This window comes from Salvelinus fontinalis, chromosome 7 (genome assembly GCF_029448725.1).
Source record: "Salvelinus fontinalis isolate EN_2023a chromosome 7, ASM2944872v1, whole genome shotgun sequence".
Classification (NCBI taxonomy): Eukaryota; Metazoa; Chordata; class Actinopteri; order Salmoniformes; family Salmonidae; genus Salvelinus; species Salvelinus fontinalis.
This window is the reverse complement of record NC_074671.1, coordinates 27,176,487-27,201,484: the sequence shown is the minus strand read 5'-3', so window position 1 is coordinate 27,201,484 and position 24,998 is coordinate 27,176,487. Positions and strand designations below refer to the sequence as shown.

Genomic DNA, 24,998 nt, shown 5'->3' with positions numbered 1-24,998 from the left:
GAGATTTAGTACATTTTCTGGGATCTTTATTTCAGCTCATGAAACATGAGACCAACACTTTACATGTTGCGTTGATATTTTTGTTCAGTATATACTTGTATAAACTACACCTAATATAGAATAGAAGAGGCATTTTAATGTACTTGTATTATATTTCCTTTAATTCAAATTGCAATTCTGTATCCATTTACTATTTCAATTGAAATTCAAAAGTTGTATTGGAATTTATGAGGCATTCTCAAATCAATTATGGAATTGAGCCCAACCATGCATGACACACACAGAGTTGTTGGACAACCCTTAAGTCCTCTAATAGCACCATCTTGTGGACATAAGAATACCGAGCTCCTCATTAGATTCTTATTTAGGAAAAAACAATTAGATTAAATTACTTAGGCCTAAAGCCATCTTCTTCCTGACACACCTAATTAATCAGATGGGTTATGTCTTGTTTACTTCAATATGTAGATAAATAATTTCATTTTGTCCTCTGGCTAAATTCAGATTAAATAATAGTTTTTTGTTTAAATTATAACTCTTCCAATGCAGTTGCATTTTTGAATGACATTCAGTGGTCAGTACTAAGTAAATGTAGAAAGAATGGCGAGAAGAACGTACTTCAGAAGCAATTGTCTTTATAGTTGATTAAGTCATAACTTTTCAATGCAACTTTAATTATCTCAAGCTTTGAGCTGCGAACCTTATGGCGATATACTGTATCTGCATCTAAAATGCACTGTGCCGTTTGAATTGGCAGCCATTTTAGTATTTTGCCGTTTCAGCAATAAGCCGAAAAATAAAAGGTAATAGCCTTAATATAACATTTTTGAGTGGGCAGAATTGATGACAGTCTCTAAATAACATCATAGGCCAAACTAAATTTGTTGTACTTCACACACTTAAACGTTAATTTGAACAATGTACCACAGCAGATTCAAGGAAGCAGACTCAAGATAGCATACTGGCATGTTGTCAAAAACTGCATCTGTCATGGTGACATTGATATGTGGAGAAAGAGCGATATAATAATCACGCTATTTTAGATCCACTGATAGCGTCAATAGCGCCATTTCGAAGTTCAGCACCACCAGGCAGTGGACAGCGACCATTGAAGACTCAGACAATCTTATTTTTTTTCTTAGAAAATTCTCTGCCGCTTTATGGTCCTGTCACGAGGACCCCTTTTGAAGAGCAAGTCATGCTTGAAATGATGCCACCTACTGTGGAAACGGAATTGACAGGCCAGGCACAATGTCCTGTGCTACCGCACAACCCTTTCGCCCAGGAGATTTTCTCACCCTAGTAGGGTGTAGATAAAACTCCCACTGTGCTTTGTAGTGTGGCTGGATGGAGGGGTTCTACTGCATAAGTCAACGTAAGTGTGTGTGATCGTGCTTTTCAGTCCAATATAAATGCATGTGTGATATGTATCCTCTTTCCCCAGGGTATTATGGTGCCACCCCACTGTCTCTAGCTGTTCCATCTGGAATCTCAATGGGATGTACCTGGCCCCAAGGCCAGTCTGAAACCTCTCCACTGTAGCAGCTGTCACACTAACCCCACTGTGTCCAATCATTCAGAGCCAAGAGAACCATTTCCTCTGCCGTATTAAATACAACAGCTTCTCTCACAAATGCATGTATATAGGCCTACACTGAAAATGTAATGTCCTGGCACCTTCGCTTCATTTAAAGGTTCAGAAAAGTGTTTTAGCTTAGCCCTGAACATATATCACTGTTCCATTCACCTCATACCAGTCAGTTTTTTTGGGGTGGGGGGAGATATTTCAGGAATATTCTGCTCAGCACCTAAGTTCTAAGTGGTGCAACTTTTACAATTAAAGCCTTGAAAAGGCTAATGAGATTGGAAACACAGGATTTAAAATATATCAAACATCTGCCATTGCATATCATTTCACCAATAACCACCTCCAGAAAAACAGCTTACAGAAAGAAGCATGTTACAAGATGTAAAATGCAAATGTAACCTCGGTTGCAGCATTTCCCAGGCACACGTATGTCTTGTGACAGCCCCATGCTTACACAGGTGGCTGTCCACAGAGAGACAGGCAATCAGGAGCACATCAGTAAAGCACCACCAACTGGCTACTGCTGAATGTGCCCAGCATACTTAAAACCAGCCACTGCCAGCAAGCTGCGCAGAGATGTAGTTCTCCCAAAGATATTTAAAAAGGAGAAGAACGAGTGATTTACTGATAGACCCATGCATCATTCAGTAATTATCCAAGAACAACTTCATAGTTAGTACAATATCTCATCAAGAGTGAAAATCCAATAAAAACTACCTTCAAATACTAAATAGTGTGTGCTACTAAGACCCTGACATTCAGCATTGGCAGCATAGTCTTGTGAAGAGAACAATATCAGCATTGATACATGCAACGGACACCTTAAGGTTGTTGATCATTATATTCGACAGAAGTATCCAACAGGGAATCTATCATTTTACAGCATGTGTCAACTTCTCACAAATTCATCCTTTACATTCTTCGAATATCTGCACACTTTTATTTTTAATATCACCATATTTACATATTGTCATCATATGATAGTCATATTACATTCTACACAAATTGGAGATGATGCCCCTTATGTGAATGGGGCAGTGTGGAATGTTAGAATTGTAACTAGATTTCATTTCATGCAGCCATTCCGCACTATAGCTGAGAGAACAGCTGGGCAGCGCCGTCCACATTCGCAGACTCTTTCGGGGCTTCACGGACAACCTGACATAAAAACAAAAACAAAACGACTTGAGAAAAGATAAAGGAAAACAATCAAACAACCATCAGATGGAGGATACTCAGCACACTCAACTCTGTCGGGTAATCCATTGATTCTCAGTTTAACCTTACCGGTGTTGGCTTTCTGGGCACCGGAGCAGTGCATTTTGATACACTTCTGACATCCTGTTGGACCTCTGTAAATATTTTATTCAGGTTCTCCACCTTCTCATTCTTCACTTTATTGATCTGTGTACAAAGGGAAAAAAACAGTTATCAGCAACTGTGTCAAATACTACCCTTGCACAATACACATACAAGACGGATAAGTTAACCTTCAGGGACAACAGTCTTATGATGAGATGACACCGACCTGTTGCAGTCATTTTTTCCCACAGAGCATTTGCTGAGTGTCAGGGTTTAACAGGCAACTAGCCACAGAAAATACGACACCAGAGCATTCCAAATTGAGTAAAGTTTGGAAGTATCACCAAGTAAAGTTTGCCAAGTAAAAAGTTAGCATTTTGAGACAGTGGCCAGCTGAATACTTACAAGGTAAGAACACTTTATGGCATTGTGGGCAAACTCATTCAATGCATTCAGTCAAAATGTAACTAGGCTATGACTCCAATGGGATTAATTAGAGAAACACCATCAACAAATGCTTATACCAAAAATGAGGGAACCTGAAAAACATTGTTGTAGCTAGTTGACCCCCCCCCCCCAACATAAGAGTATTTTGTATTATTCTGTACGTAAATCTGAGACACTACATTTAGTATGATATGTTATGTTTCATATGTATTCATTTGTGGATGTCCATCATCCATTTTGTATGATATGTTAAGAATTGCAATTTGCACAATATGTTACGAATAAGTAAAATGTGTGATATGTTACAAATACCAATTTGTTGCAGCTAACTTTAGCTAGGTGGCTAATACTAACATTAGCTAGCTATAAGGTTAGGGTTTAAGGTTAGGCATTAAGGGTAAAGGGTTAATGTTAGGGTTAAGGGAAGGGAAAGGGTAAGGGTAAGCTGACAGGCTAAGTAGTTGCAAAGTTGCTAATTAGCTAAAATTCTAAAAGTTGTCCGTGATGAGACTGAACACGCAACCTTTGGGTTGCTAGACATTTGTGCTATATACCAACCACTCTCCTTTCGTTTTTGCCCTACAGTGCATTCGGAAAGTGTTCAGACCCCTTCTAATTTTCCACTTTGCTACATTACAACCGTTATTCTAAAATGGATTTAAAAAAAAAAAATGTCCTCAATCTACACAATCTACCTATAATGACAAACGAAAACAGATTTAGACATGTTTAGAAACTTACGCAAATAAAGTATATTTTTCCATAAGTATTCAGACCCCTTGCTATGAGACTCAGTTGCATTCTATTTCCATTGATCATCCTTGAGATTTTTCTACAACTTGATTGAATTCCACCTGTGGTAAATTCAATTGATTAGACATGATTTGGAAAGGCACACACCTGTCTATATAAGGTCCCACAGTTGACAGTGCATGTAAGAGCAAAAACCAAGCCATGAAGTCGAAGGAATGGTCCGTAAAGCTACGAGACAAGATTGTGTCGAGGCACAGCTCTGGGGAAGGGTACCAAAAAATGTCTGCAGCATTGAAGGTCCCTAAGAACAAAGTGGCCTCCGTCATTCTTAAACGGAAGAAGTTTGGAACCACCAAGACTCTTCCTATATCTGGCAGCCTGGCCAAACTGAGCAATCGGGGGAGAAGGGCAATGGTCAGGGAGGTGACCAAGAACCCAATGGTCACTCTGACAGAGCTTTAGAGTTCCTCTGTGGAGATGGGAGAACCTTCCAGAAGGACAACCATCTCTGTAGCACTCCAACAAATCAGGTCTTCATGGTTGTGGCCAGAAGGAAGCCAATTCTTTAGTAAAAAGGCACATGACAGCCCACATTGTGCTTGCCAAAAGGTACCTAAAGGACTCTCAGACCATGAGAAACAAGATTCCCTGGTCTTATGAAACCAAGATTGAACTCCTTGGCCTGAAAGCCAAGTGTCACAGCTGGGGAAAACCTGGCACCACCCCTACAGTGAAGCATGGCAGTGGCAGAATCATGCTGTGGGGATGTTTTTTAGCGGCAGGGACCTAGAGACTAGTCCGGATCGAGTGAAAAATGAACGGAGCAAAGTACAGAGAGATCCTCGATGAAAACCTGATCCAGAGCACTCAGGACCTCGGAGTGGGGCAAAGGTTCACCTTCCAACAGGACAACAACCCTAAGCACACAGCCAAGACAACGCAAGAGTGGCTTTGGGACAGGTCTTTGAACGTCCTTGACTGGTCCAGCCAGACTCTGGACTTCAACCTTATCGAACATCTCTAGAGAGACCTGAAAATAGCCGTGCAGCGATGCTCCCCATCCTACCTGACAGAGGTTGAGAGGATCTGCAGAGAAGAATGGGAGAAACTCCCCAAATACAGGTGTGCCAAGCTTGTACCGTCATACCCAAGACTTGAGGCTGTAATCGCTACCCAAGGTGCTTCAACAAAGGGTCTTATGTAAATGTGATATTTCCAGGTTCTTTCATTTAATACATTTGCAAAAAATTCTAAAAAAACAGTTTTCACTTTGTCATTATGGGGTATTGTGTATAGATTGATGAGAAAGAAAAAACAATTTAATCAATTTTAGAATAAGGCTGTAACGTAACAAATTGTGGAAAAAGTCAAGGGGTCTAAATGCTTATCGAATGCACTGTGTGTCCTTCTATGTAATGTAACCATATCAAACGTAACATACTGTAACATTAACACCATATCCCAAAACTCTAATTTCTGAACCTACCAAAAAAACTTAATAGCCTAGGCGTTTATTTGCTTAAATCACAACAGCCTTGTTCACACTGTAGGCCTTAATGCTCAACTCAGTAAAAAAAAAGGTGACCAAATCAGGTGTGTGTGTGTGTGTGTTCAGACAGCGGAAATTTGCTGACAATGCCATGCTAGTTGTCATAGTAACAGGTGTGTGTGCAATGGTGTAGGCTGATTGGTGGTGGTGCTTGTGCTTTCTATCACTCAAAAGTTGTCGCAAGCAAAGCCTCAAAGGATAAGATGATCCAACTTTCAAACAAGTCATTTTTGGCTAGCCACAGCAGTCAACTAGCTAGCTGTTTAGTTCTAGCACATTCACTAACTTGTTTGTAAACAATTAACAAGCTAGTTAACTGTAGCTGGCAACCAACAAGATATTCGGCATAACAGTCTAAAAACCATCAGATTGGACCGTTCAGACAAGTCACATGGCCAGGAATAAGATTTGTATCTGACTTTAAACCACGTGGCTAATAATAAAATTTGATTTGTCACATGCACCAAATACAAGTGTAGACCTTACAGTGAAATGCTTACTTACAAGCCCTTAACACTTTTTTTTCTTAACTGCATTGTTGGTTAAGTATAAAAATTCAAAAATTAAATACATAATTAACTTCACTAGGGTAGGGGGCAGCATTCTGAATTTTAAGGTAAGTGATTAATTTGAATGCTATTTCTGACTTTTGTGACACTCTCCTTGGCTGGAAAATGGCTGTATGGGTTTTTGTGGCTAGGTGCAGACCTAACATAATCGCAAAGTGTGCTTTCGCCGTAAAGCGTTTTTGAAATTTGACATAGCATTTGCATTAAGGAGAAGTTTCTTTATTTCCATGAATAACACTTGTATCGTTTATCAATGTTCATGATGAGTATTTCTGTAATTTGATGTGGCTCTCTGCACTTTCACCGGATGTTTGTTTGAGACAATGCATTTCTGACCATAACGCGCCAATGTAAACTGAGATTTGTGGATATAAATATTTACTTTATCGAACAAAACATACATGTATTGTGTAACATTAAGTCCTATGAGTGTCATCTGATGAAGATCATCAAAGGTTAGCGATTCATTTTATCTCTTTCTGCTTTTTGTGACTCCTGTCTTTGGCTGGAAAAATGACTGTTTTTCTGTGATTTTGCGGTGACCTAACATAATCGTTTGTGGTGCTTTCGCTGTAAAGCCTATTTGAAATCGAACACTTTGGTGGGATTAACAAAAAGATTACCTTTAAAATGGTATAAGATACATGTATATTTGAGGAATTTTAATTATGAGATTTCTGTTGTTTGAATTTGGCTCCCTGCACTTTCACTGGCTGTTGTCATATCACCCCGTTAACGGGATTGTAGCCATAAGAAGTTAAAGAAAAAATCTTTGTCCAGTACAAGGTGAGTAATCACTGTCCTGATATCCAGAAGCTCTTTTCGGTCAGAAGAGACAGTGGCAGAAACATTATGTACAAAATAAGTTACAAATAACGCAGGAAAAAAACAAAACACGATAGCACAATTGGTTAGGAGCACGTAGAACGGTAGGCATCTCTTCCGGCGCCATCATATCCGATTCCATGTGCTTTGTGGCTGTTCAGACTCCAGGAAAACTAACAGTCGAATCAGATATGCAAATAAATAGAATTTGATTCACTTCAAAGAGCCAATGTGAACACGGCTCTAGAGACAGGATTCTATATGAGCAAGGCGTCTATTTCTCTAGGGCACACATCTTTTGCTAATTTGCATAGTTAATTGTTTAATTCCACCATTCACTTCCAGTATTTTAATCAATTTCTTCATTTCCTGAACTATTGTGTTGGCCTTTACACACTGTCACATTTCTTTAATCTTAGTATGCATGTTAAAAAAATAAATAATGCAGTTCTTACTTTCTCCACTAGATGGCAATCTGCCAATTTATAGGGATCTGTCCTTTAGTTGTTGACTGTTTTCCTGCTTGCCAGTTAGCTAGCAGTTCTCGGCTGTCAGCAGCCAACAGCTTCTTACTGGCGATAAAACCGGCATATTTTTGGGATTCATTACTGAATTATTTAATGTAACAAATCAAACATTAAACCCCGTAAAAAACATTTTGCTCCTCACTTGTACTTGATTGATGAATTAAGGTCACTAATTGGTAAAGAACTCCCTCACCTGGTTGTCTAGGTCTTAATTGAAAAAATAAGACGCAGACACTAGCCCTCCATAAAATGAGTGACAGCCCTGTCATAAACAATTCATGGTAACCTCGTAAACAATTCATTTAGACCCGATGTTGTGCAATGCGTGCCGTTGTCCAGGTATTACAAACGGACAAGTGGCTATTTGAGTCAGCAATTTATTGAAATTGTACGGTAATATATCCGATAATAAGAACCAAACTTTGTTGACATAGTGGTGCAGGTTTCTCGTAACAACTTTTACATTTTGTCGTTGTCATCTTCAAAGTTGTTTCCGCTGGTCGCAAAAAGCTAAATTTGCATGAAAAGAGCTGATATGAATGTAAAAGACTTTCAAAATAAATTAGGTATACGCTCAGTGCTCCGTTGACATTTCACAGATATAACTTGTGAGATCTAGGAAAAACACATTTTAAATTAATATGAAAAGCACACTAAATTACTACATGTCATGTCTCAAAATCAATATCCATCTTACCTCTATTGTTTTATGTCCTTCGGATTCGAGAAGAACGATAAAAAGTTCAAATGCAAAGTGAGCCTGTAAGCGTTAGGTCACCAGTAGCCTTAAAAATGCACTATGCAGAAATCGCTCCGCCATTTCCTGGTTGATAAAATTCTAAATAGATCACCTAATTTCTGTTGGTGACAAACCAATTGCCATTGTACCATCTAAACCACTGTGAAATATATTTTCCATAACCAAAAATATTGTATTTTCATCTGTTTGAAACTGGCGTACAACACTGAAAGTAAAATAGGCGAAAACTAAATGTAAGCATGGGAAGCATAGAAATAGTAACATACAACAGATCTACCGCTTTACACTTGACTTCAAATTAGAAATACATGTGAGTTATAGATCTGTCAATGAACGTGGTCAGGTCAGACAAAAAGATCAATATTGCAGCTTTAATTCTTGCACAGAATCCAGCCTCGTTGACATGATGCAACTTTCCTGCTGACCACTTTTTATCCTTTGGCCTCCATTGATTTAGTCACCCTAATTTTGGCCATCCTACAACGGTAAAACTCCAAGAACTTTAACGGATTATGATAGAGACATGAGGTTTGGACCATTGGTTTAGTCATTGTTCAAAAGATACGTTTTTGATTGGACACCCTACTGTGTGATGCCTATTAGCTAAATAGTTGGCTAACTAAGATGGTAGCAAGCTAGCATTTTCCACTTACGTGTTTGAGAGTTGAAGTGACAGGTTTTGCCTTATTCTTTTGTTTTGTCTGTTTGTTGGCCACTCGGAAAACATTCTGCTGCTTTTTGCCTTTTTGTTTATTCTTCGCCATGATTACCTATGAGAACAAACGTATGCTGTTAGCAATGTAGCTAAGTAGAGGTGGCTAAGCTTGCTCAGACCGACCTGTTGTGATCATACAGTTTATTAGTTTATGTTGACACAATATATAAGAAAATACAGTAACATCAAGTGCGTTCAATATGTGAATCCACATAACTAGATAAACTCGAAGAATAATAACAAAATATACAAACCTCAAGAAGTGGACGACTATCGGCCAATGTAAAACGTGTTGAAGCAACGGAGCTTGACGCAATTTAGATGCGACTAAAATCTGAACCAATCAGTGCTCCCGAAGACAACAGATTGAAACGCCCTCATGGTGCGCTCGATTTCTACAATATCCGTGCTGAATCCGCGCTGGGTTAAAGGAGTACAAAATCAAATCTATTAAAATAGAACTTTATTGGTCACATGTCTGAATAGAACAGGTCACCTTACCGTGAAAGGCTTACTTACAAGCCCTTAACCAACAATGCAGTTCAAGAAAGATATAAGAAAATATTTACCAAATAAACTAAAGTAAAGTAATAAAACCTAACACAATAAAATAACAACAATGAGGCTATATACAGGGGGAACAGGACTCCCCCTGCCAGAATCGTCCCTCCCACCCCTTCGCGTGAACGCGCGCACACTCAATTCTTCATTGCTGTGACTTGCTTGCTAGTTGAGATTTTTGCTCTTCACTCCGTTGTCAGTTTAGCCTACATTTCACTGATCTTAGTAGCAGAAAGCATGTTTTATTTGTGTCCGTCCCAAGTCATAGACTGTTCTCTCTGCTACTGCACGGCATGCGGTATAGGAGTCTAGGACCAAAGGACTCTTTAACAGCTACCTCCAAGCCATAAAACTGCTGAACAATTAATAAAATGGCCACCCGGACTATTTACACCCCCCCCCCCCCCCCCCCTATTTGTTTTTACACTGCTGCTACTCGCTGTTTATTGTCTATGCATAGTTACCCCTATTTACATGTACAAATTACGTCGACTAACCTGTACCCCCACACATTGACTCGGTACAGGAGGCACTAGTAATGTCTGCAGGCAAGGAAGCTTGGCCCCAGTGATGTATTGGGTCGTACGCACTACCCTCTGATCGGTGTTATGCAGAAATGTTATGCTCCATTTGCTTTGCCTCATGTTGTTATTCTACAGCCTTTATGCAATACATGTATTTTATCTGAGGACATTATCAAATCATTATTTTACCGTTCTCATTCCCTTCGGTTTCGGCTAACAAGACAGACAGTTTACTGGCAGCAGCAGCTACAAAAACAGTTGCTTTCTCGTTATGACCGCCAGATGGCAGCAACGTATCGCCGCTGATACACTTTCAAACGAGTCGGTAAACGTACTCTGAGAAGAGCAAACATTAGCAACACCTTCTTTAACCTGTCTCCTCCCCTTCATCTACACAGAATGAATGGATTTAACAAGTGACATCAATAAGGGATCATACCTTTCACCTGGATTCACCTGGTCAGTCTATGTAATGGAAAGAGCAGGTGGCCTTAATGTTTTGTATTCCCAGTGGCGGAGTTAACCCACTGGGCACAGACGTCAATTCAAAGTATATTCCACATTGGTCAACGAAATGACGTGGAAACGAAATGACGTGGAAACAACATTGACTCAACATATGTATGCCCAGTGTAAAGCCTTTCACTTTTATAAAGGGGTTTTAAGCAACGCCATTGTGGGGGTGGGTTTTTGCATTATCAGCATATTAGAAAATATGTTAGTCTGTCTATAATATTAAAGAAAAACTAGGATACATACAGACAGACAGACAGACAGACAGACAGACAGACAGACAGACAGACAGACAGACAGACAGACAGACAGAGAGAGAGACAGACAGAGAGACATACAGAAACTTAACTGTTCTCAGTCTAGGCAAAATGTCATAACCTAGGCCTAAACGGGATCAATAGACTAATACAATTAATTATATACTACTGTAGCTATGGGGCTAGGTGTAAATTAAAAACATCCACCTAAGACAATTATACACAATGATTCCATCTGCTCTATGCAATAAATAATTCGTCCTAAAGTCCGTGAATACCACATTGCCTAAACGCTCAATATTGTTTTATATTTTTTATTTTTACAATTATGGCCATGTTCATTATTAAAAGGGAAGGGAAGAAAGGGACTCTTGAGTTCTCTCTCTCTCCCCCTGAGTGTGTGTACTCAAAATGCAATTGTAGCGTTCGAGTTTAGGAAGTGGAAGGCGGTGCGCAAAGAGTTATTGCACATGGTACTGCTCGGGAATATCCATACAGCTTGTGTCGCTCCTTCCAGTGGCAAAATATTTGGATGAAGGAGCGCATAGCGAGGCGACTACTCACTGGATCTGTGGTGCCGCGCGCACGCACGCACGCACGCACACACAGAGCGAGAGAGAGCGAGAGAGAGAGAGAAAATCTGGGCTCATCGATTGTGCATCTAACTCCTCCCGCTCCTACACGCAATCCACAGGGAGCCTATATAAACTCTGACAGTTGTCAAGTGGAGGACACTGCCTGTTTCCACTCGGGAGCGACGCAAATTTGGGAGATTTACAGCAATAGATACCCAGAAATACCCAAATAGTAACAATGTCTCATGCATGGGGATACGCACCGGACAATGGTGAGGCGCTTGTGATCTGTTCTTATCATGACATAAAAAGGGACTTGTAGTACAGCATATACTGTCGGATGAATGAATGAAAAGACAACGGTCATGCGTTGATGAATCATTGTCTACATGTATTTTAATGCATCCCTCTTTGACATTGCTATTAGGCTACCGTGCGTCATAACAATCTCACCCGGTTACAGCAAGCTGCAAGTTTATCAAAAATATTCTCAATGTCAATGGAAAGCAATCATTTACGTAGGCTACATTTTTGACAGATACTGAAATATTGTCTTCAACTTCAATGTTCCCACTGTCATTCTAGGACCCGACAAATGGTGTGAAGGCTTCCCAATTGCCAAAGGACCCCGCCAGTCTCCCATTGACATCGTACCTGGGGAGGCTGCCTTCGACGCCGCATTGAAGGCGCTCACTTTGAAGTACGACCCTTCCACCTCCATTGACATTCTCAACAACGGACATTCCTTTCAAGTGACCTACACCGACGACAACGACAACTCAAGTTAGTGTCAATCTTTAAGCATGCGTCATGACAGGTGTCTCGAAATGGTACCTTAGAGTTGTGGATACTTTGTGCACTTCTTTAATATTAATAATTCATACATTTATACATTTACAAAGTAACAAATATTATGGGCATGGAATATAGCTGGATGAGACTATATTCGTCCACCACCCACATTATGGTATGAAAACAATAGTAGGTAATGGAATTGGTAACGCAACCCCTCACAAGCCTTTCCCTGCACGTTAGACCTTTAGACTGGGAGCGCGGTCATTAGCGCAAAAAAGGCGAAGGTCAGTTTATGCAAATAGGACTGAGTCTGGTTAACCATTAATGTGTCAGGAGCGAATGGTAATGTTTTTAGTAACTAAGTACAACAATATGATATTTTACTAGTTCTGCTGTCATTATAATTCGATAAAAATAGGCTGTTGCTTAATACAGTGCAAAAATGTAATAACAAAATCCCAAAACATTTTTTGGGGGGGGGGGTTCACATTCATATTTATAAAATATTTCTGTGAGAAATGTAGAAACTACTCAATCCGAATCTTAATGTATGGTGTTTCATTTTTATATTCCTGTGATTTGTTACACAAGAGATTCTATTGTCTCTGTAATCCCTGATGGCATGTGATCCTAGCACCTTATTATATGCAGCATTAGGCCTATATGTCAGGTGGTTTATTGATATTGGATTGGTAATCCTCTATTTATGATCGCGTTAGTGCTTACAGGGTAAATGTATCATGTTTATTGTGTTAACTTAATGGAAGCTAATTTAAATTGAATGACAAGTTCATATTCAAACACAAATATAAGCGTATGCCTGAAAGAATGAATGACTGTTAGTCATACCTGTCTGTGTGTAGACCTACATTGGAAATTACGCCATCATAGCTATAATCTAAATCTACAGGGTGTGGTCATGTCAGTCTCGTAATGTAATCCTGCATCAGAAACCTGTATACACTCACACACTCACACCCTTTGCTACTTGTCAGAAAAGTCTCCACCTTCTTATCAAGCAGAACCAACTATTGTAAATCGTGTCCTCAAAATAATTTTCAAAGAGAACCTATAGGCTATAGCCTATTCGTTCAGCATCAACTGTGACATCACGTGAGATGGGAATAGACTAATTAGTCAAGGATTACCTGCTGCCACTAAATTTGTATAAATAGATGACTATGTCAAAGGAACAATACCTGGAAAGTATCTTAGGCTGACCTTGGGCTTGCTGCTTTTGGGTCTGGATTACGCAACAGGAACTGAGTCTGCTTCTTCCATCAAACAGGAAGTCTGTGTCTGTATGCTAGTGTGGGGGAGAGGTTGGGGTGGCAGTGACACAAGAGCGGCTTTTGCATTGCTCTCTTAATATCGTTCTGGCAAGACGTCTGTCAGTATGTCTGTCCACATTATACCTGTCAAGACAACTCATCGCATTGTGTCTTGTGACACATTTTCATCATGGACCAAAGATTAAAAGCAATGTTATCTCAGTAAAAAAGGAACATGGTGTATTTTGAAATCTTATTATGAAAGCATAATGATCCTGTTCAAAATGTGAACATCTATTGTAGTGCTATTAGACAAAGTGGACTTAAACTGGTGTTAGGTAGTACTAACTCGGGCCACATAACAGGTTGACCCATTGCACTTATACGTGTTCATGTCTTTGTTTTCTGTGTTCTGTTGGCAGCTCTGACAGGGGGGCCCATTTCAGGGACGTACAGGCTTAAGCAGTTCCACTTCCACTGGGGCGCCAGCGACGACAGGGGTTCTGAGCATACCGTGGCCGGGACCAAGTATGCTGCCGAGGTATTGACACTGGTCACACACTTGATTTGAATCCCTTAGTTTCAACACCAAAGTTTGAATGGTATGCATTAGTAGTGCAACCAACAGTATTTGGCAAGCCATCAATATGTTTCTTTTAGTTTTTTTCCATAAATGACATATAAGGGTCAGTGAACTTTCATTTCATGAAGTGAAAATGTTCGCTTGACATTCAATGAGGAATTTCTGCCAATTCAGTTTATTTCATGAATTGACTTTGCTGAAATGGAATTGACTTAAACCCTGCTTTTCAATAAATATTGTGTAATTCCACAAAAGCCTCAGCCATGCAACTTCCAAATTGGTCTAAACCCCTAAATCCCACTGTACAAAAGACCCAAGGCCTAGTGGTAAGAAAATACTCCCTAGGGTTGCTCACTGCTTGTGTCCTATTTCTTTATTTTAGCTCCACCTGGTACACTGGAACACCAAGTACCCCAGCTTTGGTGATGCTGCTAGCAAGTCTGATGGCCTTGCTGTTGTAGGAGTCTTCCTCCGGGTGTGTAGCAATGGACTCAGCCATTTTGCTGTATACCTTCAATTGTTTTGACTTAGATTATTAGTTAAAGATAATATAAATATATTTTCAAGCGCAATATTTTGGTCAAATAATCATTATTATTTGCCATTTATGTGTGTTGAATTTGTCTGATTAGGTTGGAAATGAAAATGCCAATCTTCAGAAGGTCCTTGATGCTTTTGATGCCATTAAAGCCAAGGTAAGTCTATCTGGAGCAAGCATTGTAAGTGGTGCTACGGCTAGCATGGAACCTGTCATTCTCTGAGCCAATCCTTGACCTGCTGATGTAAACTTGTCGTTGCCTCCCTCTTTGTTTACAGGGTAAGCAGACCTCTTTTCAGAATTTTGACCCCACCATCCTGCTCCCCAAGTCCCTAGACTACTGGACTTACGATGGCTCCCTGACCACACCCCCTCTGCTGGAGAGTGTCACCTGGATCGTCTGCAAGGAGCCAATCAGCGTCAGCCCTGCCCAGGTATGATAGGTCACGACCTCATTGAGTAGTAAGGGATTGAATTTACACTCTGTAGCTACAGTATACTGGCTTTGTTCCAATAGTCTGGAATAGCCTCCTTTCTTAATCTCTTCCTTGATAAAAGAGTCTGCTTGACAACTAAAATGTATTGTAGATAAGAGGATTTGATAGTTGAGAGGCATATGGCTACTATTTCTGCAGTCTTTTCTCCTATTGTAGAGTAATGGGACACGTCATTCCAAGATTCCAGGTCATTGAGGTCGTTCCCGGTTCTCCACCAAAACTGAAAAGATTCCTATGTGCCTGTCCAGCTGGACGTTCTGTTGGCCAAACAAAATAAAGTACTATGTGGGAGGTCTGTTTATTTCTAGTGGACTTGAAAATGCTCCTACTTTAACCTCAACCCACACATTTTCATACAAGCATAGTCGTGTTGGAAGTTCCTGTAAAATGGCAGCCCACGTCTTCTCTAAACCCTGCCCTTGTGGCTTGACTCACTTGTGACCATGTGAAAATGAACACTGCCCAGTCAAATGTTTGTTTTATACCTTTGCCTGGGCGTCTCAAGGGTGAACAGGGAAATGTACACATAGGCTTTAGAGGGGGTGCCGTACTAGGCAGAGACATAAGATATGATATCAAAGAAATTATTCATACAGTAAATATCATGAATGTTAACAGAAACACTTCAGAAGAAGGAACACTGTATTAAGTGTTTATCAGTAGCTAATGACGCACTATTAGAAGATACTTGAAGATTCGATTATTTGGGTGGATATTAGTTTAATAAGAACTTCCTTGTCTCCCGTGATCAAATGTTATTCAATCCCTGAGGGTGAAAAATAAGATGGTGCAACCCCTGAAACAAGTCTATGTACTTTACAGTATGTCCAATGGCTGTAGCCATGAACTTGTGACCTCTTACTAATTTATTGGCCAAAATGAATGGCAAATCTCTTAGATGGGTCATTTGACTGTACTTCACATTTGTGACCTCAATCTCTTTGTCAGACTTAAGCATCAACAGAAAGACACAAAGCTTAATTCCATGAATCACTGTTTAGGAACATCATTTAAATAGAGAAGTCCCACACAACCTTTGCTTTACTTAATGAAGGCTACCAAGTGTATGACTGGAGATGTAATGGGGTGAGTGACAGGGACAGGAGGTAAGGCGTATAACTCTATCTCCTCTCTCTCCTTTCTCCTCTGACAGATGGGCAAATTCCGGAGCCTGCTTTTCTCTGGAGAGGGCGAGGCCGCCTGTTGCATGGTGGACAACTACCGTCCCCCTCAGCCCCTCAAGGGCCGCACTGTGCGTGCATCCTTCAAATAAATCCCCCTGCCACTAATCCCCCCCCTCTGCTTAGTGAGACACCCAGGCGTGCCTCCCCTGCAGTAAGACTCAGAGCACATGTACTGTATGTCTGCCCTTACATTTTTTTTAGAAGAACGAAATCCCTCCTTTCCTGTCGCCCCATTCCTACCAGTGCAGGGTTGCCCTGCTGTGATGTGACGTCGGAAGAGGAAACAGTTGAGGCATTGACCTTTTTTTGTTTCCTCTCTCCTCTCTTGAGTGATAACAAGCCAGAGAAGCCCTGATGTACTTCACAGGAGAAGCACTCCACAGTGGTGGCTATAATGTGAAAGATTTACCGGGATTTCGCCTGCGGTGCCAATGTTGTAGACAGCTACTGGGCTCTGTAGTTTTTCATAGATAGATAGATAGGATGTGTCAACAAACAAACAAAGCTTGCGAAGAGGCTAAGACTATAGAAATGTAGCTAGGATCATGTAATGGATGATTCAGTTGGAGAAAGACAAGCAGACCTGACTAGCAGTCAGTGGCAGGCCTGGGGTGGATGAAACTGCTTCACCATCTGTGAGTAGGGCCACACACACACACACACACACACACACACACACACACACACACACACACACACATACTGCCAGTCTGTCTTTAATCTCTGATTGACTGCCTGCCTCAGGATCACGGCAGCTTAATGAAACACAGTGGTCGCTTCCATCACACCCGATTGAACCAGAACATCCCCCTCTGGAACACACACACACACACACACACACACACACACACACACACACACACACACACACACACACACACACACACACACACACAGTCATTGACCTGCTCATTGATTTTCATACTAAGCATGCCCAGAGTGCATACACAGTATACAGACACACACATTGACATACATACATGCACACACACCTAATAGGAGGTTACAGCTACTAACTGTTACCTATTGTGCTCTGTCATGACAATGACTTTGCATTCCTGTGTTTTTATAGCAAAGCCTCATCTTCAATCATTTGTTTTATTTGTTTGTTCCTCTTGGTGTTATTAGTAATATTAATGGATTTATTTTTTCAATATTTAAGTGATTCCTGAATTGTGTTTTGCAACTGAAAACTCCTCTATACTTGTAGCATTGTCTTGATGACACGACAACAGGAGGGTGAGGTTATGACCCTTTTCAGACATTATGAATTGTGTAATGGAATATCCATCTAAGCATTGTTTTGCAAGCCCCTATGTATTGTGTTGTTGTCACGTTTCAAACGCACAGTCGCCTTGTGCGATGCCATAGGGCACTGCAGCCAACGAAGAATCAACCCGCCAACTGATAAGCTTTGTAGTGTTAGTGGGGTGTCAGGTCCTTTTAGGCCAGATTACTAATGACGAAGGGTCACCTTTAAATTTGGGACCACAGAATCATGCTAATTTAAAAAAAAAAAAAGTTGAATGCAAGTGAAATTATGAATCATGTCTGTCAAAAAAGGATGACTGTATTTGATAATGAAATTGAGTTTAAAAGCCTTATGCCAAGCACAATTAAAGGGCCGCCCTGGTAGTAAGTCTTGCTGTTTTTGGAAGTGGAAGTTTTATCAGTTGAATAAATATATTTTATGACTATTTTTTTGTCTCCGTTGTACTTTGTCTACTTCACAACCAGACAGTTAGGGCTTTATTCAATCAGATCCACTTTATCCGACCTCCGCATAGCGGTTGTTTTGGTGGTGTCGGAGGTGGAACTGAGTTAGAGCTGTCAAATCCACAAGCGGCTCTTGGCATTATACCTAAAGCGGACATTGTCATTGGCTGCACAGAGTTGCATTAAAAGAAAGCCCAGGCAGCCTTTGAACACTGGAATGTGAGATGTAATCTACATCTCCATTAGGCTGATAAAAAAAATCATTAAATTAATTTGAGGATTTCTATCATTATTTTTATGTAGCCTACACTTTCTTGTTCTGAACTTCTAACTCAAGTTGGCTTTGTGACAACAATCAAGAGTGTGTCTTCGTGACAATGATCAAGAGGAGCTACTCACTGATTTGACAGCTCCTACGCAGTTACACCTCCGACACCAGTAAAACATTAGCTATGCGGGTGTCGGCTATCGCCGGTTAACGCTTGATCTGATTGAATCTAGCCCTTCGTCTCTTTTGAAGCCATCCTTCCAGCTCCTATTCATGACTTACATGAGGAAGGTTGGAAATTGAGTTTACCAGACGGTTTCAATTTATTTACTTCCTGGACAAAGCTCTTAATCTCAATAAACATCTAAATCTAAATGTAGCTTTTAAAATGTTAGGGGCCATTCAGTTAGCTTGCTCAAACCCCGAAAGGCATCCACATACTAGGTTTGGTTTGCTCTTAGCATTATTATCGACACTCTCTATCTTGCACTGAACCCTAGAGCAGTCTCTAGACTACACTCTTAGAAAAAAGGGTTCCAATAGAGTTCTTCGGCTGTCCCCTTCAGGGAACAATTTTTGGCTCCAGGCCGAACCCTTTTTGGTTCCAGGTAAAACCATTTTGGGTGGCCATGTAGAACACTCTGTGGAAAGGGACCAAAATGGGTTCTTCAAAGGGTTCTCCTATGGGTACAGCTGAAGAACCCTTTTAGGTTTTAGATATCATATTTTGTACAGTATATACAAACACCAAATACACACTTACTCGCACACACTACATTGACACTCCCACACAACACACACACACATACATACACATTACACACACACACACAAACACACTTTTACACTCATCATTTGCTGCTGATACTCTGTTCTTTATTTTACTCTTATTATTATCTATCCTGATGCTTAGTCACTTTACCTTTCCTTCTTGTACATATCTACTTCAAATACCTTGAACCTCTGCACATTGATCTGGTACTGGTACTCTCTATATATAGCTCCATTCTTATGTATTTTATTTTATTCCTCGTGTGTTATTGTTTTATTTTTAATTGTATTATTATTTTTTAACTCTGCATCGTTGGAAAGGGCTTGTAAGCAAACATTTCACGGTAAAGGCTACACCAGTTGTATTCGGCGCATGTAACAAATAACTTTTGAATGGATTTGATTTGAACGTCTGTGCCTCGTATACTCAGGTGTCACTAGTTACTACAGCCACAAAGTCATAAACCCCGCCTTTTTCTACAATTTCTTTTCTTAAAATGTGATTTTAAACCGAACCTTAATGCTAGCCTTAACTGCACTGCTAACCTTATGCCTAACCCTAATCTTAAATTAAGACCAAAAAGGGCTGTGGTAACTAGAGGAAACCGGCATACTCCCTTAAAAATACATTTGCTTGAAAAACAAGAAAACAGCAGCAATATTACTGTTTGTCCCTCTTGAAATGCCGTAGCAATAACACAGTAACACTTCCTTAAAATAGTCTATATCAATCTAAGATAAATCAAGAAATCTGTCATTAATGTAGAAGTTTTTGTAGAGCAGGTCTTCGTTGCAAAATGTTATACCTAAGTAAGATGTTTGGTGCAGAATTTCTCAAGTGAAAACATGCATGAAAACTAGTCGTCTGTTGAAGAATCCAAATTGAAGAATCCCTACTATTGACCAATCACAGGCGAAAGGGCGAAAACTTTGGCTACCAAACTTTGGCTTACCTCAGAAAATTGTTGTGTGGTCGAACTGCCTAAAAAAAACTTCCGAACGCTTCCGAACAGCAAAGCGAACTAGAACGTCACAAAATGTTGTAATAATATATGCATGAACTGTTTCGACTGGGAAGCATATGGTAAGCTTAAGACTGTAAGTTAGACGCAGGCTCAGATGCTCTCACGCTCAGACGGTCTCATGTCAACTAGTAAACAGTGTGACTCTTGTATACTTCCATCATATGTTCTCATGCCAGCTGTTCACTAGTTGATAGGAGTACATATTATGACTCCAGAATCTACAGGACACTCCACGACCTGTTAACTACTGACACGAGAGCTGTCCACAACTTCACATGACCAACAGATTACCTTTGACCTATATCATCACAGATCACAGCTAGGTCCTGATCAAAGGGACTGGCCAACGATGTCATATGATCCAACTCAACTATGGGAGCACCAAGCAGGATCCAAACACGGATGAGCTTGGGTTACTAACTACCTCTTAACTGATCTAGGATCCTTAGAAAAACTATTTGGAACTACATACAGTGGTTGGAAAGTATTCACCCGCCTTGGCATTTTCCCTATTTTGTTGCCTTACAACCTGGAATTAAAATAGATTTTTTGGGGGGGTTTGTATCATTTGATTTACACAACATGCCTACCACTTTGAAGATGCAAATGATTTCATATTGTGAAACAAACAAGAAATAAGACAAAAAAACTGAAAACTTGAGCGTGCATAACTATTCACCCCCCCCCCCCCAAAGTGAATACTTTGTAGAGCCACCTTTTTCAGCAATTGCAGCTGCAGGTCTCTTTGGGTATGTCCCTATAAACTTGGCAAATCTAGCCACTGGGATTTTTGCCCATTCTTCAAGGCAAAACTGCTCCAGCTCCTTCAAGTTGTATGGGTTCCGCTGGTGTACAGCAATCTTTAAGTCATACCACAGATTCTCAATTGGATTGAGATCTGGGCTTTGACTAGGCCATTCCAAGACACTTAAATGTTTCCCCTTAAACAACTCAAGTGTTGCTTTAGCAGTATTCTTAAGGTCATTGTCCTGCTGGAAGGTGAACCTCCGTCCCAGTTTCAAATCTCTGGAAGACAGAAACAGGTTTCCCTCAAGAATTTCCCTGTATTTAGTGCCATCCATCATTCCTTAAATTCTGACCAGTTTCCCAGTCCCTGCCGATGAAAAACTACCCAACAGCATGATGCTACCACCACCATGCTTCACTGTGGAGGGGGTTCTCGTGGTGATGAGAGGTGTTGGGTTTGCGCCAGACATAGCGTTTTCCTTGATGACCAAAAAGCTGAATTTTACTTTCCTCTGGCCAGTGTACCTTCTCCCATACGTTTGGGGATTCTCCCACATGCCTTTTGGCGAACACCAAACGTGTTTGCTTATTTTTTTCTTTAAGCAATGGCTTTTTTCTGGTCACTCTTCCATAAAGCCCAGCTCTGTGGAGTGTACAGCTTAAAGTGGTCCTATGGACAGATACTCCAATCTCCGCTGTGGAGCGTTGCAGCTCCTTCAGGGTTATCTTTGGCCTCTTTGTTGCCTCTCTGATTAATGCCCTCCTTGCCTGGTCCGTGGGTTTGGTGGGCGGCCGTCTCTTGGCAGGTTTGTTGTGGTGCCATATTCTTTCCATTTTTTAATAATGGATTTAATGGTGCTCCGTGGGATGTTCAAAGTTTCAGATCTTTTTTCATAAACCAACCCTGATCTGTACTTCTCCACAACTTTGTCCCTGACCTGTTTGGAGAGCTCCTTGGTCTTCATGGTGCCGCTTGCTTGGTGGTGCCCCTTGCTTAGTGGTGTTGCAGACTCTGGGACCGTTCAGAACAGGTGTATGTATACTGAGATCATGTGACAGATCATGTGACACTTAGAATGCACACAGGTGGACTTTATTTAACTAATTATGTGACTTCTGAAGGTAATTGGTTGCACCAGATCTTATTTAGTGGCTTCATAGCAAAGGGGGTGAATACATATGCACGCACCACTTTTCCGTTTTTTATTATTTTGCTTTTTTTTTAAATATTTTTTTACATTTCACTTCACCAATTTGTACTATTTTGTGTATGTCCATTACATGAAATCCAAATAAAAATCTATTTAAATTACAGATTTTAATGTAACAAAATAGGAGCGGCAAGGGGGATGAATACTTTTGCAAGGCACGGTAACAAATCTATCCTTGAATCAGTGAAACAGGTTACTAAATGTTAACTGATCTTGTCACGCCCTGATCTGTTTCACCTGTCCTTGTGATTGTCTCCACTATCTCCAGGTGTCGCTTATTTTCCCCAGTGTATTTATCCCTGTGCTTCCTGTCTCTGTGCCAGTTCGTCTTGTATGTTTCCAAGTCAACCAGTGGTTTTCACATTCTCCTGCTTTTTGCATTTCCTTATTCTAGTCCTCCCGTTTCTGGACTTTGTACCCGCCTGCCTGATCATTCTGCCTGCCTTGACCACGAGCCTGTCTGCCACTCTGTACCTCCTGGACTCTGATCTGGTTTTGACCTTTTGCCTGTCCACGACCACTCTCTTGCCTACCCCTTTTGGATTAATAAACATTGTAAAACTCCAACCATCTGCCTCCTGTGTCTGAATTTGGGTCTCGCCTTGTGCCTTGATAGTACGAACTGGCCACCAACGCTGTCTTCCAGGCTTTGGCCAATGATGTGCTTCAGGACATGCTAAACCGGTTTGTGTTCGTCTACCTGGACAACATCCTTTTTTCCCCCCGATCTGCCCAAGAACATGTACTCCAAGTCAGACAGGTCCTTCAGCGCCTTTTGGTGAACCAATTGTTCGTGAAAGCTGAGAAGTGTGAGTTCCACCGCTCTTCTATCACCATTCTGGGATATGTCATTGCTGAGGGCAATGTTCAGAAGGATCCTGGAAAGATGAAAGCAGTGGTGGATTGGCCTCAACCAACGTCCAGGGTTTAGTTGCAACGGTTTCTTGGGTTTGCAAACTTCTACCGCCGTTTCATTCGGTATTACAGCACCCTGGCGGCCTCCCTCTCGGCACTCACCTCCCCCAAGGCACCGTTCAAATGGTCTCTAGCTGTCGACAAAGCCTTTGTGGATCTGAAGCATCGGTTCACCTCAGCACCCATCCTCATCCATCCGGACCCCTTGCGTCAATTTGTGGTGGAAGTGGATGCTTCGGATGTTGGAGTGGGGGCCAACCTGTTCCAGCGATCTGACCAGAAGCTTCATCCCTGTCCCTTCCTGTCCCATCGTCACAATCCTGCTGAGAGGAACTACGATGTTGGCAACCGAGAACTCCTGGTGGTGAAGATGGCGTTGGAGGAGTGGAGGAACTGGCTGGAAGGAGCAGAACAGCCGTTCTTGGTCTGGACCGACCATAACTTGGAATATCTCCGTTCAGCCAAGCGCCTCAACTCAAGGTAGGCCCGGTGGGCCCTCCTGTTTACAAGATTCAACTTTACCATTCCCTACCGTCCTGAGTCTAAAAATGTGAAGCCTGATGCTCTCTTCCGCCTAAACAGTTTCTCTGCCACACCCTCGACCTCCGAAACATTCTCCCTACCTCATCCCTTGCTGCCACTGTGGATCGGGGTATTGAGGACCTGGTTCACGGGGTGCAACGCTCCCAACCTGAAGGGGGCCTGGCTAACCGTCTGTTTGGCCCTAACCCAGTCCGGTCTCGGGTCCTGGAATGGGCTCATTCCTCCAGGCTGACCTGTCATCCAGGGTCCCGTCGTACACTAGGCTGCCTTCGACAACGTTTCTGGTGGCCCACAATGGTCCCTGACGTCTCTGCCTTCGTCACCGCATGCACTGTGTGTGCTCAAAACAAGACTCCACGGCAAGCTCCTTCTGGCCTCTTCCGGTTCCTCATCGTCCCTGGTCTCATATATCTGGACTTTGTCACTGGGCTCCCTCCGTCTGATGGCAACACTGTCATTCTGACGGTAGTCGACCGGTTCTCCAAGGCCGCCCATTTCATCCCTCTCCCCAAACTACCTTCTGCCAAGGAGACGGCCCAGCTTATGGTGCAGCATGTCTTCCGGATCCATGGACTCCCGGTAGACATGTTCTCCGATTGGGGTTCTCATCTCAGTTCTGGAAGGCATTCTGCACCCTTATTGGGTCGTCGGCCAGCCTGTCATCCAGATTCCATCCCCAAACTAACGGTCAGTCGGAGAAAGCCAACCAAGACCTGGAGACCACCTTAAGGTGCCTGGTCTCAACTAACCCCACTACCTGGAGCCGTCAACTGGTCTGGGTGGAGTATGCCCGGAAACACTCTTCCCAGTTCTGCCATGGGACTCTCCCCTTTCGAGTGCTCCATGGGGTATCAGCCTCCACTCTTCCCTGAACAAGAGCAGGAGGTCAGCGGACCCTCGGCCCAGTGTATTTATCCCTGTGTTTCCTGTCTCTCTGTGCCAGTTCGTCTTGTATGTTTCCAAGTCAACCAGCATTTTTACCATTCTCCTGCTTTTTGCATTCTCCTTTGTTTAGTCCTCCCGGTTTTGACTCCATCCCTTCTCTAGACTTTCTACCCACCTGCCTGACCATTCTGCCTGCCTTGACCACGAGCCTGTCTGTCACTGTATACCTCCTGGACTCTGAACTAGTTTTTACCTTTTGCCTGTCCACAACCACAACCACGCCTACCCCTTTTGGATTAATAAACATTGTAAGACTCCAACCATCTTCCTCCTGTGTCTGCATTTGGGTCTCGCCTTGTGCCTTGATAGATCAAGAACCATTAGAATTGGAGCTACAATTCTGTACCTTCATTTAGCCAGGGAGTCATGATGAGACCATGTTCTCTTTTGCAGATGAGCCCTGCATGAACACATCAATTAACAATAATTACACTATACATATCAACACCTTTCTAATATTGACACCCCCCTTTTTTCCCTCAGAACAGCCTCAATTCATCAAGGCATGCTCTACAGGGTATCGA

The 24,998-nt window shown here is 41.6% G+C and overlaps 2 protein-coding genes across 3 annotated transcripts; one reads left to right on the top strand and one right to left on the bottom strand.

Moving 5' to 3' along the window:
- Positions 1 to 2,414: 2,414 nt before the first annotated feature.
- On the bottom strand, positions 2,415 to 9,397 carry rbis (ribosomal biogenesis factor). The gene is made up of 4 exons (XM_055928956.1): positions 9,290 to 9,397; positions 8,974 to 9,090; positions 2,876 to 2,992; positions 2,415 to 2,746 (listed from the first exon to the last, which is right to left on the bottom strand). The coding sequence occupies exons 2-4, from the start codon at positions 9,082 to 9,084 to the stop codon at positions 2,678 to 2,680; spliced, it is 297 nt and encodes a 98-aa protein (XP_055784931.1). The 5' UTR covers positions 9,085 to 9,090; positions 9,290 to 9,397; the 3' UTR covers positions 2,415 to 2,677.
- A 2,144-nt stretch (positions 9,398 to 11,541) lies between these two features.
- Positions 11,542 to 18,030, top strand: LOC129859324 (carbonic anhydrase 1-like). Of its 2 annotated transcripts, none has more exons than XM_055928955.1 (7): positions 11,542 to 11,737; positions 12,051 to 12,248; positions 13,954 to 14,072; positions 14,497 to 14,589; positions 14,747 to 14,809; positions 14,931 to 15,086; positions 15,306 to 16,296. In XM_055928955.1, exons 1-7 carry the CDS (start codon positions 11,704 to 11,706, stop codon positions 15,342 to 15,344), a joined length of 702 nt encoding a protein of 233 aa, XP_055784930.1. In that variant the 5' UTR covers positions 11,542 to 11,703; the 3' UTR covers positions 15,345 to 16,296. The 2 variants fall into 2 exon arrangements, with proteins under 2 accessions (XP_055784930.1, XP_055784929.1); XM_055928954.1 differs by lacking the exon at positions 15,306 to 16,296 and adding an exon at positions 16,303 to 18,030 and having other exon boundaries at positions 11,546 to 11,737.
- The last annotated feature ends 6,968 nt before the right edge of the window (positions 18,031 to 24,998 follow it).

Bases quoted from the DNA above. Each gene is read 5' to 3' on its own strand.
- rbis (XM_055928956.1), bottom strand. From the start codon at position 9,084: ATGGCGAAGAATAAACAAAAAGGCAAAAAGCAGCAGAATGTTTTCCGA. The intron at 2,993-8,973 runs GTAAGTGGAAAA...CTTTGTACACAG, and splicing joins TCACTTCAACTCTCAAACAC to ATCAATAAAGTGAAGAATGA. The intron at 2,747-2,875 runs GTAAGGTTAAAC...TTTTTATGTCAG, and splicing joins TGCCCAGAAAGCCAACACCG to GTTGTCCGTGAAGCCCCGAA.
- LOC129859324 (XM_055928954.1), top strand. From the start codon at position 11,704: ATGTCTCATGCATGGGGATACGCACCGGACAATG. The intron at 12,249-13,953 runs GTTAGTGTCAAT...TTCTGTTGGCAG, and splicing joins CGACGACAACGACAACTCAA to CTCTGACAGGGGGGCCCATT. The intron at 14,590-14,746 runs GTGTGTAGCAAT...TTGTCTGATTAG, and splicing joins TTGTAGGAGTCTTCCTCCGG to GTTGGAAATGAAAATGCCAA.